General features: G+C 35.2%; 2 protein-coding genes across 2 annotated transcripts; one reads left to right on the top strand and one right to left on the bottom strand.

The window, feature by feature from the left end:
• The first annotated feature begins 3,301 nt into the window (after positions 1-3,301).
• LOC129311743 (probable apyrase 6) lies at positions 3,302-8,965 on the top strand. Its single transcript, XM_054954180.1, has 8 exons — positions 3,302-4,111; positions 4,696-4,808; positions 5,468-5,575; positions 5,850-5,904; positions 6,420-6,611; positions 6,723-6,820; positions 7,001-7,197; positions 8,210-8,965. Exons 1-8 carry the CDS (start codon positions 3,511-3,513, stop codon positions 8,475-8,477), a joined length of 1,632 nt encoding a protein of 543 aa, XP_054810155.1. The 5' UTR covers positions 3,302-3,510; the 3' UTR covers positions 8,478-8,965.
• Positions 8,966-10,093: 1,128 nt separating this feature from the next.
• LOC129312198 (uncharacterized) lies at positions 10,094-12,516 on the bottom strand. The gene has a single exon (XM_054954826.1). It carries the CDS (start codon positions 11,973-11,975, stop codon positions 10,452-10,454), a length of 1,524 nt encoding a protein of 507 aa, XP_054810801.1. The 5' UTR covers positions 11,976-12,516; the 3' UTR covers positions 10,094-10,451.
• Between the last annotated feature and the right edge of the window lie 2,650 nt (positions 12,517-15,166).

A 15,166-nucleotide genomic window follows, 5' to 3' on the forward strand; every position in this document is an offset into this window, starting at 1 on the left:
CTCCAAACTAACTCTGGCTAGCTAAGACATTGGCTAAGCAACATATTTGTAAAAAATCTTCTCAGATAATGCCTTAATGCCCATATAGAGGCTTCTTTGATTGTATTAATATACTTTGGTCATCATCAAGAAGTCCAAAGCGTAGCATGCAGATTTGTATATTGGATATTGAACATTATTTACAGTCCTTATATCTTCAAAGGAAATTGGGCCTCTGACTTTTGTAAGGAGACAATGTGGATAATATTGTTCTCCTTGAGATGATGAAGCATGTGCAATTCTTCTAATTGAGAACCGTCTTTGTCATTTTTTCCATATCTTTATCTTCTTATCAAAGACATAGTATGTGGGGAACTCAAAATATATCAAAGTTCTTGTAACTGTATCATAAGGATCAGAATTCTTTTCCATCTAAGCTAAAAACATGGAATCTCTTATTTCTTTTTTATTCATCAAGCTTCGCACATCTTCATTTTCTCTAAATATTACATATTGCCTGTTTGGAAGATGATAGCTTAACCTTTCCACAGAAGGAAACCTATGATGGATGTCGAATCCAAAAATTCTCTATGCTCCCTTACATGATGATATGTACCTACAATTTAAATAGTGACTGATTTCATCAAATGTAACTTGTGAGTTGTTTTCATTATTATTAGTGTACATCCCTACTATGACCCGGTCATTGCCTTTACTTACGTACTTAAATAGATACTTGATTGATGAAGATTAATTAGTCTTTTCAACATTTATGTGAGCCTGAAACATCTTTAGAAGCTTTACATTATAAGGAATAATGTATTGTTGTCTAACACTATTCCTTTCTTCACAATTTTTCTGTCATCATTTCTCCTTCTATATGTGGGATAACCTCTATCATCAATAATTATCTCATCAACAAACTTTTTTAGAAAGTATTTGCTGCACATAGCTTCTTTCATATATGGAGAACTTTTGTTTGCATGTCCACATGGACCATAAGTCATGAAGTTGCTAACTAAATCATAAAGAATTAGATTTTCATCTTTATCTGAAATTTTTGCAGACATAATGTTATCAACCTCTTGAAGAGCGTTGATTTTATCCTTGTTTTCAAAGAAGAGAATGATATGAGCATGCGAAAACCCTTATTTTGAAACTCAATTGTATAGATATCTGAAATAAAATAAATATAATTTTAGTGAGTAAAGAATGTTAGTTTAATATTTAATTGTTTTGTAGATGTTGAGGTAAAATTGGAAATGTAAAATGATATCATACCTGTTTTGACTACTCCAAAAATCTGTTCATCTTTTATAACTTTCATAAGCTTGTTCAGTTTGAATTGAAAAACTCTAAATAAAATATCAGGGCGGTCGCTTGGTGATAAATTCATCTTCTCACAAAATCTTGTAATCTCTGGCTATGCTGGATTACAAGTGAAAGTGATAAATATATCTGGATATTCTGCCCATCTACAAATTGCCATTGCATCATGATAATCCTTAATCATGTATTGAGCTCCTCCTGTAAAAGATGATGGTAAGATAATCCTTTTCCCAGTTGTAGCAGCTTCAGTTTCACCTCTAAACAAAGCATCAGATAGACCTTGATACAAATCTACTCTAAGTTTATCTTGATGATTTGTGATGAAATCCAATCTTTGACTCTCTATCATTGCAAATCCATCAACAATGAATTATTGTAACAATTTTCTTCCATGAAGAATTAGTGAAATTTCATTATCTCTATCCATCAATCGGTAACACAAGTATTCCTTAATAGTTATAGTCTTTTTCTTTAATGTATGGTTGAGGCTTTCCTCCTCATGATTCAATGTTGGATTATAGCCATTGTTTCCAAAAGTGAAAAGTAGAGGATACTGAAGAGGGATATATGACTTGTGCATTTCATCAATTCTTTTTAGCTGGCCTCTTTTTTCTACAATCTCTCTTCATGTAAGCTTCATCAAAATCTCCAACAATAAAGGCTGCAACCTTTGAAGCAATGGGTAAATTGAAATTCCTATTTTTCCTTTCATTTTGCCTTATCAAACAGATCCTAACTTGAGCTTCTGGATCTTCTTTTAATATATCTCTTGCCAATCTATACTTCTTAGATAAAGAATTGTGACAATCAAGAATTTGCTTGATAAATTCAACAATTTGTGGGTCTAATGTACTTTCCCTAGAATGCTTACTGTAAAGTGAAGGAGAAATCAAATAAACAAACATTAATAACAATTCCTTCCAAAAATAATTCACAAATATAGTTTCTACATAAAAAAAAAGAGTTATTAGAAATGACAATGTACCATTTTTTATAACTGAGCAGAACTTTATATTCTTTTTGTATGTGGAGCTTTTTAGTTTATTACCTAATTGCATTAATTCTGTTTGATACTTCATTCTCTATATCATAAATGTAGAGCTAAGAATATACTGGAGGAAGTCCATCCGGAGGGAGTAGACTGTCAAGACGGTGATAAGTTTGGCCAGACATAACAAATGTGTATGGTCCACCCTCATTATTCAAGCTATGATCAATTTTACCACCCATCAAAATGAAGCTAAATGTATTATTATATGCCCTGATATTTGATTGGAAGGTTTTTGAGTGTACACAATCCTTGTCCATGAACAATTTATAGAGACCTTCAGGAGGATCTTCTAAATTGGGAACTTGAATTTTTTATGACAACAACACATTGAAAACATAGGATTAACTTTAGAAGAGGAGCATTTAACACGCTCAACTAATCACACCTTTGCAGCATAGTTAACACAACTGAAAGTAACGCCACCATCATTATATTCGCCAAACTATTATTATTTTTTCCATTTTTGATTGGAATCATATATATATTACAAAATAAAAAATTAATATAACACGATCTAAATCTAAAGAACAAGTATTTTTTTTCTGGGTAAAAAAAAAACGAATACATTAAGATAATAAAAATTAAACAAATAGCATATATGTTTATCCTACAATTGTAGTCTAGTCATGATTCGAAAAGGGAAACATAACCATTGTTCTCGGATTTTATTTCTAATCTCTATAATTTATTTTTAGTGTTTTTAATATTTATAATCTTTATAATTTAATGTGGTTATATAAACTGAAAGTAAACTTGGAGAAAACTATATGGAATGATTGTTGTGTTTTTACTTTTGAAAAAAAAAAAGTAATGACTTTATAATATTAGTAATTAGTAATAACTCCCAAAAGAAATGGGTCAAATGGTCAAATTAGTCTGAGACAGGGTTGAGAATAATTGATGATGTTGTTGTCTCGTTGATATGTCATAGATTTGAATTCTGTGAAACAGTACTTGAAAAAAAAAAAGAAATCACTCCGATACGCGCAACAAGAGCAGAGGGGGAGAGGAAAGAACCGAGGAAGAGAAGGCAGAGAGGGCGAAGCTTTCCATGATTGACGCCCTCTCCGTCCCAACACCCACCTGAGCTTCCTCGAATCAACCCCTTTCATACATCTCATGTTTTTCTCGCTTTCTCCCTTCGGATTTTCATGCGACGGTTGAATGCCCGTACTCGGGTCAATTCCAAATCTAGACGCATGGATCCGAATCCGATTAAGCTTCATCTTCGCCCCAGCGCTCGCTCGGGTCTCTTTTCGCGCAATTCTAAGAGTGTTTTCAGGTCCAACTGTTTTGTTTTCTCTTCGATTCTGATCGCCCTTGCTTTTTTCATCGGTTACGCAATCTTCTCTGGCAACAGTTCGCATTATTCCGTGGTAACAAAATTTGCGATCGTTATTGATGGAGGGAGCACCGGGACCAGGATTCACGTGTTAAAGTACAGGTTGGAAGGTGGGAATCCAGTGTTTGATTTTGGGAAGGATGGTTTGTCTTCGATGAGAGTAAACCCAGGTCTTTCGTCATTTGTGGGGGAGCCAGATGGGGCTGGCCACTCTCTTTTGGAGCTTCTGGATTTTGGAAAGAGTAAAATTCCAAAGGAATCTTGGAGGGATACGGAAATTCGACTGATGGCGACGGCTGGGTTGAGGATGCTGGAAGTAAATGTGCAGCAGCGGATTCTGGAATCATGTAGGAGATTGCTCTGCTCATCTGGGTTTAAATTTAGGGACGAGTGGGCTTCTGTCATTACAGGTTCTCTTCCTACCGACGCTGCTACTTCATGTTTAACTTGTCAATTCTTTTGCATTAATGTAAAATGTAAGAGTTCCAAGGAAGACAATACAATGAATGATACTCATGCAGCTAACATCATTAACTCTATTTCGTAAACAGAATACCCCTGCATTAGTACAGTGGAATTTTTGTTAGTCCTCTTTTTATTTGAACTATCAAAGAAAGATAGAATTGATCAACTGCTGTGTAATAAACGGAACTACAAATATGATTGCTTTGTTGACAGAGTAAACTGTTTTCAGTGCTATCTCCCCCCTCCCCCGGGGTCTTAATACGCAGAGAGCCGCAGGTGATTGGTATTCAATTTTTAACGCCATATCTTTCACGTTTTGCTTTTTTTCCCCCAAAAAAAAATTACAACTTGTCTTGATCTCATTTCAATGCCTTCCATCTTTGCGTCATGAAGATAATGTTATGTTTTTTCTTGTTTTCCCCTTCCCTTTCTGTTTGTTTTACAATGTTCAATGATATGATGAACCAACATATATGTGACTATTGGCTGCTTCACTTCTGATACGATCGTTCAATATTTGGTTGAATAGGTTCCGATGAAGGAGTATATGCTTGGGTTGTTGCAAACCATGCACTTGGCACACTTGGAGGTGATCCTTTGCATACAACAGGGATTATTGAACTTGGTGGGGCTTCTGCTCAGGTGCAGTCACTTTTTCTCTTTACCCATAGATCCAAAATTTTTAAGTCTATCATGATATCCAGAACCAAGTTGTTTTGTGCCATAACACAATTTAGGGCTTGATCACAACTATTTTGAGACACATAAACCAATAATTAGAAGCATGGTCACCCGCTCTAGATTGTTGATGGCAGGGGATTCTCCTGGAAGCTTGATTCAATCCATAATTCTTGCCCATTATTCTTCTCTAATAAATTGATCATAAAGAAAGAACCTTACAGAAAAGTTGCTGACTGTGAATTATGATTTTGCTCCTTAAGCAATTGGGAAGATTGTGGCATTCAGCATTCTGTTTACAGTTCTCTTTTCCATCTAGAATCCAACCATTGTGGGATTACTTGTACATAAAAAGTTGTGTCTGAATTGACATGGATTATTGGTAAGCATTTTCCTTTACATAATGGAAGGAAAGCTTAAGAATCTAACACTATCATTAGATGTCAGAATCTTTTATTTTCCAAAGTCATGAGCTACTACATGATTGTTAATACTGCTACAAAACCCTTCAGGTTTCAACTGATTTGTTGTTTGCTTTATGAGTTTTAAATTTAGGCTAGAATTATACACTTGGGGAGCATGATGTATGGAATTACAACTTAGAATTTTTGCTTGACTTTCAGGTAACATTTGTATCAACTGAGTCATTTCCATCTGGGTTCTTACGTGCTGTTAGACTTGGAAATACCACTTACAACCTTTACAGCAACAGCTTTCTTCATTTTGGCCTGGTAATTGCTATTTGTCTTGCTGTGTTCTTTAGGCTCATGTCATTGGCCAGTTTGGCTTTCTTAACAATGGTCAAAACCCATTTCAGTGTGCTTCCTATGGGTGCACTTCATTTTTTTAACTAATCTTTTGGTGGCTTTCTTTCCTGTACATGTTTGAAGTGTGCTAAATTTAATGGCATTCTCTAATTAGATTCATAGGCTATTAGTGAGCATTTGTACGTATGAATTGCAATCATATATTGTTAGAGACCTTCTAATGGTTGTAATTTTGCAGAATGCTGCTCATGACTCAGTGAGGGAAGCACTTGTATCTGGAGAGTTTGACATGGGTAATTTTAAATGCTGTATTCTGGGACTGATTTCTTTGTCTTGAGCATGTTTAAACACAATTATCATTAAAAGAATATGCTTTATTTCATGGATTTAATTGTTGCATTCATGAAGAATGACCTTAGAGATGTACACTTAACATTCTTAAAAATTTTAACATGATTGTAAGTATTCTTGATGTCTTGGGGGTAAACTTGGTATGAAACTATACTGATGTCATCTCTATCCTGAACATAATATCTATTTTGCTTTGTATTGATGCTGATGTGCAATGGAAGTAAACATTAATTGGCCATCAAGGTTAGCCTGGATAACACATTCCTTGTTCCATGCCTGACATATTATATATTATATTATCTGTTCTATTGGGATATGAAATGCTAATTTTCTTGTCGTCTCATATAATAGCTTGTTAATTCTTGGTCAGCTATCCTCATTTACGGCATGCAGAACTGCATAATATTTTCTGGTTGTAGAAGAGTCTGGTATTGATTCTTAATTCTCCTCAGTGCAGCTACTCAATCTCTTCAGAAGGGATTGCTAATTGATCCTTGCACTCCCAAAGGCTATTCTCACAATGATAAGTCATGGGATCGCTCTCCTGGTTCAATGAAGGAAGAGAACCAATATCTTTCTACTCTTCAAAGTAGGGGAAACTTTTCAGAGTGCAGATCTGCTGCATTGATGCTATTACAGAAAGGGAAAGGTCATATTTGCTTTGACCAATTTGTATTCTGTGGTTCACTTTACCATGGCATATCTTCATTTTTAGTTCTCATAATTGAGTTTTTTCCCCTTACTATTTTGATTGATACAGAAAAATGTTCCTATCAGCATTGTGACATCGGATCAACTTTTGTACCTAGGCTTCAAGGGAAGTTTCTTGCCACAGAAAATTTCTTCTATACATCCAAGGTTCTCTTTCTCGATGGTTAACATGCCATGAGTCTAGTGTTATATAATTGTGCGTTTTATTATTATTGTCTTGATTGAATGCATCTGAGATTATAATAATTTTATGTTACTGTCATTCCATGAATTCTTGGATTTGCTTGCAACTTACTCGATTCACTGTTTCTTCATTGGTGCTGTTAGTTTTTTGAATTGGGACCAAGGGCGTTTTTGTCAGAGTTGATGGCAGCTGGTCAAAAATTTTGTGAAGAGGATTGGTCAAAGCTGAAGAAAAAATATCAGTCCCTTCATGAGGAAGATTTGCTTCGGTATTGCTTCTCTTCAGCGTACACTGTTGCTTTGCTTCATGACAGCCTTGGAATTGCTTTGGATGATGAAAGGTACATGTCCTTATTAATCTTTTTGTTGATATGAAGACAGAGAGAATAATAATATTTCTTGGCACTGATCACTTAGGGTATGTTTGGTTTGAGGGGAGGGGAGGGATTTTGCTTCCCTCCGCTTGTTTGGATTGTAAAAATGGAGGGGAGAGGAGGGGAGGGGAAATTTTCCCCTCCAAACCCTCCCCTCCAAAATGGGGGGATAAGGAGGGGAGGGGTATAATTTTGTTATGGTGGGATTATTATACCCCTACTAAGATTTGATAATCCAAAAATGCTCCTTCCATCTTGCACCGCCATTGTTGCTCCCTTCGTTCAGGTCATCATCTATGTTGGAGATCAGATTTTTTGGCTAAGGCTTCGTCCTTTCATTTTACTTTTGCTATTTTTCTATTATATGTTAATAAACTTACTGCTTGCTCATACTTTTATTTTAAAAACTATGAATTAATTATTATTGAATGTATTATTGGCAATATATATATATGATTTATGGATAATTATATATTAAAAACATTAACAACTATATTTTATGAGGAGAAAACAATTTTATTAAGCTAGGGCTAAAATTGTCTATATGTATTTATTTTCTCTCCCCTCGAATCAAACAGACCTTTAGTTTGAGATGAAACAGATTTTCTTAGGTCTGTTTAGATATCCTCCTCAATGTGGTTCAATGGGGTTAATGAACAATCCAGTCGTCTTGTGTCTCACCATAATTGATTTATTAGTGGCCATTAGATATTTGTTTCTGGTAGGTCTTGCATCCAGGATTATATCTTAAACTGAGAGATGAATTCATACCTTCCACTGTTATTGCATCGTTTCAGGCGGTTATAAACCTCTTAACTTTCCAGATACAGTGGGATAGAATTTTTTTTTTCTTGCGTGGATGTATTTATGATATCCATATGTTCCTGCTTTTTGCTCTTATCTACTTATGGTTGGTTCTGCATATGTTTGATTTCTTCATGTTGATGCATTTATTAATTGATTAGAATTAATTTGTCAGGATTAAGGTTGCTAATCAGGTGGGAAGTATTCCACTTGATTGGGCTTTGGGAGCTTTTATCTTGCAAAGCACAGCTGATTCAGATGCACAGAACCATAATTGGATTGCCAACGTCAGCAATGGATCACCGACACTCCTCTTACTTATTGCCATTTTTGTAATATTGTTTACAGCATGGTCTATATCTAAGTGGAGAAAACCTCAGCTAAAGACAATCTATGATCTTGAAAAGGGGCGTTATATAGTTACACGAGTTGGGAGATCTTGAATACTTCGAGGGCAGACCAGACCTTTGTTCCTGGCTTGCATATACGGAAGCAGTATTGTGATCTCAACATAAATATTTATCATTTTCACCTGGTGCCCCTGCCATACTCTGGAGTTCATACCTTTGGAAATATTGAGATTACACGTCATTGGATTTGGAAGCAGCAACATATAAGGCAACTCTTGGTGGGAACTAGTGTAGGGTAGCTAATACCATGTAGTTAGTGGAAGTGGAATCTAGAAGGCGAATAGTGTGCCAGTTGCTGCATCCATTATACAAACGTAGTCTAAAAAGTGGCGCAGACAAGCCTTTGAGAATTGTTTAGGAGAGATTAAATGCTGAATTCTTCAATTCAGAAACACCTTATGTTTTTTTTTTTTTTGTGTGTATCGTGTCTGTATACCAATACCTAACATGACATAAAATTATTGAATTCATTGTGCTTTCCGATTGCCACACACTCAAACGGAAAGCATTCTGTTACCTGACTCAAGATTTGCTGAAGCTGGAGTGGATTTTTGACCCCCCTTTTTTGAGGATGAAGAGAATGATAAAATTGAGGCAAACTAAATTTTGGGGAGATATTTATTTATTTTTAATACCTTTTCTTATCTATTTTTGTTTAGTCTTGTTTTTTTTTTTTTAAAGGAAAATAAGTTTAACCAAACGTTTTGCAGCTTGACATGATCGAAAGCTTTTAGTTTGAGCTGTGACGTAAATTGTTGAAGCAGACTAGACCTGTGCTTTGACAGCTGCACATGGAGCAATTATATGATTCGCTACCTTAAGTGGTAGGCGACCTTACAACCACCCCAACCCTCAGATTCTAATCTCAAAATTAAAAAAAGAGGCTTGCTTCCTCCTTGTTCCGCGATAAGAAATTATCATATCTTCGTTGTAAAGAATATTCTAACCACTTCCTCTTTTTCAGTCGGAAAAGATCATACCAGCAAAACAGTAATATCTGGTGCAAGAACGTCCGATCAAACGCTTATCACTAATTGTGATTGCAAGTAAAATGGGACTCTGTTTTAAATTAACAAATATTGGGGTCAAGTGCACAAGGAGAGACCATTAAGTTCAAGCTTTGAAATATCTTCCCACATATTCACAAAATTCTTTAAAAGAAGGTAGGTCCCATAATATATATATATATATATATATTGGAAAACATAATTTGTGGACCTATGGTTTCACTGGATTTTGTTTTTAATTCTTATAGTTTTTTTTTTTAATGTTTTCAATCTTTATAAAGACTAAAAACATTGAAAAAATTGAAACTATAGGGATTTAAAAAACAAATTGTTACCCAATATGTTTGAAATTATAAAAACTAAAAATACTGAAATAATTTATAGTAATCAAAAGTAAAACTCAATAAAATTATAAAGATAGATGATTATGTTCTCCCCCTCCAAAAAAAATTCGGGGAAAGACATGTAGGCGGCAAGGTTGGGTCAGGTTACCTGAGTTCAAGAGACACCCTTTTTGTGAATTTAAAGTCTGAAGCAAAGTCATGGGTGGAGAAATTAGAATCTTTTTGTTATCATAATTATCATGCCATCAGAAGTACCTGACTCACCAAGATTGCTAAAAAGCATGTGAGGTCTGAAAGCTCAAGCCTATCATTTAAGAACTGGAAAACATGAAAGGACAAATATCCTTAACTGAATCGAAGAACGGTGGAATTAAGAATTGCAGAAAGTGAATAGAATCCCTGGAGAAGAAACAAAAAATTCAACTAAGAACTTGTCATGTTCCTTTAACATGAAAGAAACAGCTATCACCTACCAATTTAATGGATGAGGCCTTGAGATTTCAAACCAAAAAGGATTCACCCATTTGTCTGTACATTTCCATTGCTTCTTCCATCATATGGCATAATGACAAGAACATTCTCAGATTTCCAGACATTTTCAGCCGCCAAGCTAGCAGATTCTCTTGAAAGAAGCAAAGCCCAGATGCTAGTTTCCCCTAATAATCAACAGGAGCAGGAAGATTGAGATCAATCAGGCATGGAACAACAGGAGAACCTTGTTTGATCACTAGTGTGTTCTCTTCAGAACCTCCAACAAAATGAGACCTTTTATGACCACCTAATGCTTGGCCTGACTTGAAAATTCTGTAGCAGATGGGGCATCTATGTTCTCTGCTTTTCTTTGACTTCAATTTCTTCTTGGACTTGCTGGTCTTCTTTCCATTGATGACCTTGCTGCTAGGAGGCAATGGAGAAGGATAAGCATCTGTGTCCGTACTGCTCTCGTCACTCTCATCATATGCTGAATCATAAGAGCCGCTGATAGTTTTTTCACTGTTTAAGCTCTCTTGCTTCCATGATCCCTCACTGTGAAAACCGTTTGGTGTCTTTTTGCAAGAAACACCAATTGAATTTTGTTGGCAAAGAGAATTACAGCTTGTTCTCTTTTTCCAATTGATGAATTGTTCCTTTGTCGCTCTATCTGTTGTATCACAGTCCATATCCTCCAAAATTAGTTTTCTGGGTTCAATGCTTCTGGTTCCTCTGTTCTTGATTAACATCTTCCTAGATTCAGTGTCATAGTTCTGAGCAAACTCAGACTCAGACCTGTCTGCAACTTTTGGTGTCTTGAATTCTCCATTCCCGGTATACTTATCGACTGTTACATCCAAATCCAACTTTCTGGGACCATTTCTGAAATACCCAGAACCTGAATTATCAGAATCAACAATCTCAGCAGACTTCAACTTCATGTTCTTACACAGCACCACCTTCCTCTTGTCCTCCACGATCTCAAAACCATTAGACACAGAGCTTTTTTTACCATTTTTTGAAGTAATTCTCGTGTCCCAAGACTCAGTAGGCAAAACGAAACGATCCCTATAGGTAGAGTCTTTGGACAATAACATCAAACACCTGGCAACCTCTTCTTGTTCTTGCTCTACCTCAGACACAGGGGAAGAACCATTCGCCAGAGGAACAGAGGAAGGGTGATCATTTGTCTTAGAATTCACTGTCTTGAACCTCATTCTTCCGGATCTCCTAGGATAATTCGGAGCAGAAGTCTCTGTGTCCGATTGGCTATCCATCATCAACATCTTCTGCTTCACGCTAAACCCAGAATTGTTCTCAAACTTGGTCGTCGTCCCTTTATCTTTCTCCGAATGACAAGCCATGTGGCCACACAGAGCTTTTAGAGACAGAAAGCCTTTCCCACATTCTTTGCAAAACCTTTGTTTCTGTACAGCAGCGTTGGATCTTGCGAGCCTAGTTGTTTGTTTGGGGTTGTCTCTGAGACCATAAATGAGGTTTCCAGAAGCAGCTTCTTCAGACCCAAAATCTCTCTTCCGCTTCCTTCCACCATCGAACTTGACGACACCATCATCGGCATTGTTCCTAACTTCCTTGGATTGAGGTGATGTATGTTCAATGCTCATATGAGTTCTGATGTGTCCTCCCAGAGACTTGCCGCATGGGAACTTCTTGTTGCAATACTTGCACACGAACTTCCTCTCTTCCATGAAAGCTTGATCTGAATTATCTGATCTAGAATATGTCTGTGTGTTAAACCCAGAAAACGAAACAATATCAGAAAACTACGGGCCTACCAGTTACCCTGAATCCTCAACTTGTTACGCGATTATCATGTCCTAAATGTTGTGAAGCAAAAGGAATGAAGGAAGGTACATCTGGGAAGCAAAAGGGACAAGACTGCAGATCAAGTTCAGGAAAAACAGAAACAGATCATGAAGTTTCTTGCTTTTTCACCAGAGACGATCAGAGATGTGACAGTTCTGTAAGTACAAGATCCAACCCACTAAAAGGGAGAGAGACCCCATGATTTCCGATTCCCCAAGTACTCTCTAAAAAACGCAAACAAAAAATGCTGAGAAATTGATCTCAATCCCCATACTGCAATGGCCTAAAAAAAAAAAAAACCAAAACTCGAAGAAATGGGTTGGTGACAGAGGCAATGGGGTTTAGAAGAAGAAGAAGAAGAATCGGAACAAGCAGCTAGCTCGGTAAGACTGTTTCTCATCGCTTGTTTTGTGTTGGAGTCAGGAGGAGAATTCCATGCATGAAGTAAGAAATTAATAAGTAATAAAAAATAAAAAAAGAGAAGAGAATGAAAGAATGATAATGGGGCACGTGTGGTGTGTGGAGAGGGCAAAGGTGTGAACATAAAGGGCTAAGAATTAAGATGGGGTGTTTCTTGTGAGGATCCCTAGGTGTGGGGAAGCAGCAGGCATGGCGCACGAAAAAACTGAAACATCCAAACAATGCCTTAAATTGTATTGCTTTTATTTTAAGGTCACCTTTGCGAAAAGTCAGAATCTCTAACCGTTATTGTTTGGACTTTGGATCTCCCTTCGTTTGGCCCCACTCTCATTCATAACCATATTTATTTGCATTTATTTTTTTCTCATTCTGTTCTCAAATCTTCAAAGTATATTTTATTTTTTGTTTATAATTATGTCAAGTTTATTAATATGAAATTTGAGAATATTTGTTGATTAATCATTTGTTGCTTCGATAACATTAACAAAGAGAAAAAAATCATAATTTTTTTTTTACCCGGAGAATAAACAGGGAGAATCCAGGGTCTCATACATGGGGTAAATTTTTAAATCATATAAAATATATAGGGCTAGAATCAATTCACTAATTTTTACAAAGAAAAAAATTAAAATAAATGCAAAGAAAGTTATGACCCCCTTATATTCGTCTTTGAGAATAACTCATATCTAAAGTTTCAAACTTTATATATTTTTTTGGCCAAGAAAAACTTTATATACTTTAAAATTTAAAAATCAAAAAATTATGACCAAGAAGGGTTTTAAAATACCCTGCCTCACTTTATTATTATTTTTCATATTTATCTCTTAACCTTGTTTTCCTCTGCAAGCATTCTATTTTTTATTTTTGAAAAATTTGTTAAAAAAGACTTATCACAAATTTAGTTGCTCATAAGGCCCTAAGAACTTTTCTAAAATGAGGTTCTTTAGTGGCATAAATTACTGAAGGTTAAATAACTTTAATGCCCTTTCTTCCTTCCTTTCCTCTTTCTCATTGTCAATCCTCCTCTGTACCACCACTAGCAGCACCTCTTCCTCTTCTTGTTTGTCTATCCTTGCCTTGTATCACTCAGTCTCATCGATCTTCCATCGAATGCATCTTACATGTTGAGAACTTGAATCAATTTCAGAGAAGCCATTGAAATTAGAAATCACCATTTCAAACTAATGGCCAGGGCTCCAATTGCCTCTCTTGATTGAGTTGTTCTAACTCCTATTAGCTTTTCACCATCTCTTTGCTCCTCCTCCTCTTATTTGTCTCTTCCTTGCTTTTCACCAACTTGTGGCTAGGGCCATAAATAATGTTTCTTCCATCATATGTTAGGCTCTTCCAATATATGCGAGCAACTTCCATGGATACATAGTGCAGAAATTTAAAAACCAAAGGACCTTATTTGGCATATTGATACCAAAAGAACTTGTGTAATGTATCGACACTAAAATTATTTACAGCAAAGGACCTTATGTGATTTATTAACAGTGAAGGACTTTGCTCAAATTTTACTTCTTTTTTTTTAATAATTTAAGGCATTTATGTCATTTAACCTTAAGCAATTAATGAGAATGAAAGACCTTATTTCAAAAATATTTCCAAAACCTTCAAAGTAATTAAATTTCTGGTCAAGTTCTTTTTAGTGGTTTTTTTTTTTTTCTTTTTACCTGATTCCGGCCGCTCTATCATCCATATTACACCTCTTCATCATGTCCCATAAAATATTTTTAAAAAAATATGTCTATCTTTCAATAAAACATCTTTCCAATCAATATAGTTGTCTCCAGTACAAAACACAATCAATCTTTAGTCCATATATTATAAACATCATTTCAATAAATTCATATACCATAACTTTGGTCTTGAAAATAATTATAATTTCTGAAGAATATTTACCTTTTGATGAAATAAAATAATTTTTAATAGAAAAATTGTAAATAATCAAAATAAGATTTTCCTTAAATTAATAAAGTAAACGTGTAAAAAATGTCAAGTCTTGTGAGAAATTAATCAACCTAACATTATTCTTTTTCTCGTACGATTAAGTCTGGCTATGAGACTATGTTTGCATCTTCTACTTATTCCACAAATGCTAGAGCCACATTGATGCTTCCTTTTGTGTTTCCTTACCGATGGTTGCAATGCCCAATAAAATATTCGAAAGAGGCATTCAAATTGGATTCAAATATATTATTAGAAGATCCAATTAATTAATAATTATGGCCAATCTCTTTATGATTGAATCTCAAGCTCAAGTCCTTTTTTATTTTTAATTACCTTTCTCAATTGTGAAGATATCCATTTTAAATGAATCAGATTCTTCAATTTTGTTCCTCTCCAATCACACTTCCTCCTTTTATGTGTATAAATATATGTGTATATGCCTATATTGATATGGATTGGATTGCATTTAAAAAAAGGAAAAAAGAAAAAAAAAGTCATTTGTTGAATTGCATATCTTAGTGAAAACTATCTACTCTGTCTCTAACTAAGCCCTAAATGTTAGATTCTAGTCAATAATAAAAGAACAAAATTTTATCCCTAGAAATCTCCCTCGTTTAGCCCATGGTATTCTGTTCTCACTTCTCGTCATTCATCATTAAATCATTAATTTTAATATCATTTTTTTGTACGTAAAGATAAT

Source organism: Prosopis cineraria, unplaced genomic scaffold (genome assembly GCF_029017545.1).
Source record: "Prosopis cineraria cultivar Desert tree isolate PC_DT_omini unplaced genomic scaffold, ASM2901754v1 PC5, whole genome shotgun sequence".
NCBI lineage: Eukaryota > Viridiplantae > Streptophyta > Magnoliopsida > Fabales > Fabaceae > Prosopis > Prosopis cineraria.